The sequence below is a fragment of the Ipomoea nil genome, unplaced genomic scaffold (assembly GCF_001879475.1).
Source record: "Ipomoea nil cultivar Tokyo-kokei standard unplaced genomic scaffold, Asagao_1.1 scaffold1334, whole genome shotgun sequence".
NCBI lineage: Eukaryota > Viridiplantae > Streptophyta > Magnoliopsida > Solanales > Convolvulaceae > Ipomoea > Ipomoea nil.
In genome coordinates, this window is record NW_017617762.1 from 1,983,201 (window position 1) to 1,988,251 (window position 5,051).

General features: G+C 38.5%; 1 protein-coding gene across 1 annotated transcript; it reads left to right on the forward strand.

Annotated features, from left to right (window-relative positions):
• Positions 1 to 661: 661 nt before the first annotated feature.
• Positions 662 to 2,017, forward strand: LOC109185573. The gene has a single exon (XM_019335514.1). It carries the CDS (start codon positions 662 to 664, stop codon positions 2,015 to 2,017), a length of 1,356 nt encoding a protein of 451 aa, XP_019191059.1.
• Positions 2,018 to 5,051: the final 3,034 nt, after the last annotated feature.

Below are 5,051 nucleotides of genomic sequence, written 5' to 3' on the forward strand. Positions count from 1 at the left end.
GATTGAGAAAAGAGCCAAGTTTCTTTGAAAACAAACTAGGATGACACAGGTACAAGGAAACCAAGTTGAAGAGAGATCAATGTCTTATGGATGTTGAGGAGCATGGTAGCATCAATATTCCAAATGTAGAGGCCAACAACTTTGCGATCAATCCGGCCATTTCAACATGGCTGCGACGGATCGATTTGGAGGTACACCCACAGAGGATCCCAATGCTCACATCACCAAGTTCCTACGACTTTGTGGCACCTGGGATGAATGGAGTCACTCAAGATGCTATCAGACTTAGGCCTTTCCCCTTTACACTGAAGGACAGGGCTGATGATCGGTTATCCTCACATCCAGATAACCATTTTGACACTTGGGAAAAATTACATGGAGAAATTTTGAAGAAGTTCTATCCTATCTCCAAGACTCAAAGGATGAGAAGGGCAATTCAAAACTTTAAGCAACTGGCAACTGAGTCCATCACTGAGTCTTGGGAGGGATTTAAGGAGTTGAAGAGGCAATGTCCACACCATGGGTTTCAAAGTTGGGATTTGATGATGTCTTTCTATGAAGGATTGCTTGATAATTCCAGGATTTTGGTGGATGCTTCTTCGGGTGGTTCGTTCACAATTCTAGAGCCAACACAAGCCGAGGAACTTTGGAAAAAATTGCTATGAATGGATCTACTTGGTACACGGAGAGGTCTCCACAAAAGCTTGTAGGAGGAATTCATGAGGCGGGGCAATTAACCGATTTGTCAACAAAGTTGGATAATGTGATTTCCATGGTTCAAAAGCTTGCCCAAATCACCATCCAAAAACACAATGTGAGTCATGTTTCTAACCCTCCTACTCTTGGTCAAGTTTTGATGTGTGAACTTTGTGGTGGTGGACATAAGCCAGTGGATTGTCTCAACGAGTTAAATTCCCAAACCTCTATGGAGAAAATTAATATGGTGGGATATAATAGGCCTCATCAACAGTCTTTCCAACCTCAAGGAACCTACAATCCTAATAATTCAAGGAACCACCCCGGTTTTTCATGGAGTAACCCAATGGGGGCTGCCAATCCCCAACACTTTGTTAATAGAGGTCCTCCAAGTTTCCAAAGTACTCAAGTTCAATCTCAATTACCCGCTTCGGAGGCCCCACCACAATCAAATTTGGAAGCTATGATGGAGAAGCTACTTAAGTTACATTTGCAAAGTGACGAGAGGTATAGGCAATTAGCGGAAAGGGTGGATCAATTGAGTGCCCATAACAAGATGCTTGAAAATCAACTTGCAAAGCAAGCCTCTACATCTAGCACCAGAGTCACAGGGAAGTTGCCAGCTAGTACTGAAAATCCCAGGGAACATGTCATTGCAATTGGCACTAGGAGTGACAAGGTTCTTGAAGAGCCATCTCCTCCTATCAAAGCATCAATTCCAACTAGAACTGTTGAAGAGGAAATAGAAAGGATACTTGACAGAGATGAGGATGAGCCAATTGTTGAGAAAAATAACCCACAAGTCATTGATAAAGGAAAGAAGACCGTACGAAGGTATGAAAATCCCTTGCCATTTCCTCTACAAGAAACAAAGAAAAGTAGATGGACGAAATTTTTAGAAATAGTTGAAAATTTGAAAGTTTATGTCCCTTTACTTGATTTGCTCTCCCAAGTTCCCTCCTATGGAAAATTCTTGAAAGAAATACTTGCCAAAAAGAGAAAATATGGGGAACATGAGATGATTGCAATGACACAAGAGTATAGGGCCTTGACACCCAGAGTTGGAAGAAGAGTGACTAAATATAAAGATCCGGGGAAGTTCACAATTCCTTGTATTGTTGGAGGTCGTCCTATAAAAGGATCCCTTTGTGATCTTGGAGCCAGTGTCAGCGTCATGCCTCTTTCACTTTGTATGAAGATGAATTTTGGAAAGCCAAACCCTATCAACCTCACATTGTGCATGGCGGACCAGTCTACTTCAACCGTTGTGGGTATACTTGAAGATGTCGCTGTTCGCGTGGACAAATATTGTCCTTGTTGATTTCATTGTAATAGATGTTCAAGAAAATCTAGAAATTCCACTCATTTTGGGGAGACCTTTCTTGGCCACAACCGGAGCATTAATTGATGCTAGAAAGGGAACGATGATTTTTTATTTTGGAGAAGAAAAAGTTGAATTCAATGCCTTCGAGGAGAAAAGTTCATGCAACATGGTTCATCTAATGAAGTGGGATGAAGACAACCTCGAAAATCAACCGGGTTGAGCACTCCATAACCAGGTTACGTTGAGCTAACGACGTTAAATTTAGCGCTTCATGGAAGGCACCCCATGTTATCTTTTATTGCTTTCTAGTTTAGTTTTATTGCTTTCTAGTTTCGTATTATTTTAGTTTTATTGCTTTTTAGTTCGTCTTATTTTTTCTTTTTCTTTTCTCTTGTTCTCCTTTTCTTTTGTTTTGCATCAAGGACGATGCAAATTTTTAAGTGTGGGGAGGAGTCAATAATTTGGGGTAATTTTTAAAATTTTTGCTTTTGCTTGGATGACTCATATGCTATTTTTGGTGAATAAGTTACTTGTCTTAGCATGCAATTGCAATTACTCTCTCTTTGTTGGTTTGTGGTTTGTTTTTGTGGTGCTTGCTGCATCTCAATTTGTGATTGATGATTTGAGGTGTAACACATAATTAATCTATTCCCTTGCCAATAGCTTTGTTAACCGCTTAATAATTGGATTAATTCTTGATCTTGTGTGTTATGCATTGCTAGTAAATGCTTATGTGAGATTCCGGTCATCGGTGTTTTGCTAGAACTTGCCTCATTACTCTCTAAGTGATGTCTAAGTTTTGCATGTTTTGAAGTGATTTAGGCCATTTTTGTTTAGCCATAGCCTTTAAACCTGTCCCTATATATATTTTTATCCTTTGTGTCCCCATTGTGTCTTTTGTTTGTTTAAATAAGTGCTAAGCACTTATCCCCTCATTGTGATTGTTTTTCTTTGATTTACCCCCATTATTATAACCCTTAGCCCTTGGCAAAATATTTCCCTTCCACCCTTTGAGAGAATGGAACTTTTATCTTTATTATTTCTGCAAGAAGAGTTTTTATGGAGTTGTGCCTAAAAGCAACTAATGTTACAAATGTTCAAGTGTGGGGTTCATGAAAGTTTGGATTAAAATTATCTTGCTGAATCCAAAAGAAGTCCAAAGAAAAGAAAAGAATGAAAAAAAAAAAAAGATTGAAAGTTTTTGAGTTTGGACCCCCACTTTACCAAAGAGCTGCTAAGTTCTTAAAAGAAATTTGCTCCTTGAAGTTATGATTATCTCATCTCTTCCAAATTTTGAAAAGTTTAGATAAATTGTGACATTCTCTCTTTTTGATTAATTTTTCCATACCACTTCTTTGTTAGCCATCACCCGTAGCGCCATTACAAGCTAAATAAAGTCCTATTTGATCTTAGCATGCATTCTTAGATTTGATCTAGGGGAGTATGAAGGGCAAGCCTATGGGATCTCATTCATGAGCCGTGTCTTGCATAATCTCAACTGAGTACTTGTTCACACTTGATCCTCACATACTTTAAATTCTTGGTGCTTGGTTATTGTCTTGAAAATGGGTCTTATGTGCCAAGCTAATTTGATTCTTGAAGCTTGTTGTTTTGCAGTGAGTTGGTTGGTGGTTTGAAAGGTTGTGCAAGAGAGAGTATGAGTAATTTGTATGTTTTGATTTGTGATTTATTTATTGGTTTTTGCTTGAGGACAAGCAAATGCTTAAGTGTGGGGGAGTTGATGTGAGCCTAATTGTGCACATTTTTAGTATTGATTTATCTATAATTGTTAGGCTTAGGTTCATGATTGTGATAATTTAATTGCATAATCCTTTATTTTATTATTTAGTTGTGGTTCACACTCGTTTTGAATGTTTTACGGTGTTTGTTAGTGTTTTTGAACAAATGTAGGTCAAAGTTATGAGCAAGGGGAGTTCAAGGATGAGTTTGGAGTAATTTTGGACAAGTTCGGGGCCCAAGGGACTTGACGCGTCAAAATTTTACAGAAGCAAAAGTGTCCGAGACCTACAAGGCTCGACGCGTCGAGCGCAAAGAAGCAGAAGACAAAAAAACGACGCCTCAGGTTCGACGCGTTGAACCCGTCCAGTAACTGCCTCCGAGATTTTTAGAAGGTGCTCGACGCGTTGAGCGTGAATACGGCCCACCAATGCGTTTCAGCCCGTTTTCGCGCGGAATTTTCCTCCAAGATTTGATCCCAGCTATAAAACCCCACATTTCTCAACACTAATGGAGATAATTCAGAGAATATAGAGATCTTTGGAGACAAGAAAGAGAGAAATCAAGAGCCACAAGTTGTCTTGGGGATCAAGAAGAAGACTAGGGAGATTTGAGAAGATCGTCTGGTTAATTCTTGTACTCTTTTGATGATTTGTAATTCTTTATTATTATTTTCTATGTATAATTTAGCCATGCTTGGCTATATTCTTTAGAGATTCTTGGGTAAAAGTGTTTATGAACCTATGTTCCTAAGCTCTCAGTTTCTTTAATATATTATTATTTGGGTTAGCTTGTGTTGCAATTGTGTTTTATATTCTTGTTGCTAGTAGTTCAGAGCCCGAATTACTTGCTTCATAGCTTTGTTTGTGTCACAGTGAGAGTTGGGCATAACTTAGGGCACACACAATTGCACCTGATTGTTGCACCTTGAGAAAGGGTAATTTATTAGGGGGATTTAATTCTTGATTTTTGCGCATCGAGAGATGGTAGTAGTTAGGAATTTATGATGCTTGATCTTGTTTTGTTGGGTGTTTAAACCACGAGAGTGGAAATTCACTAGTGTTAGTGACTACGAGAGTAGCTCTATACCACCTTGCATCCTCACACTTGTTAAACCCAGATTTTACTTTTGTCCTTAAGATTTGACATTAGGTGATTAGACACTTGAATCCCAGGAATCTCATCTTCTCTCTATTATTTTCGAGACCCTGAATCTCTGCTTTATTTTATTTATTTTATGAAATCAATCATCCAATCAATTGTTAGGATTATCTCTAATTAATAAATTAGTAAC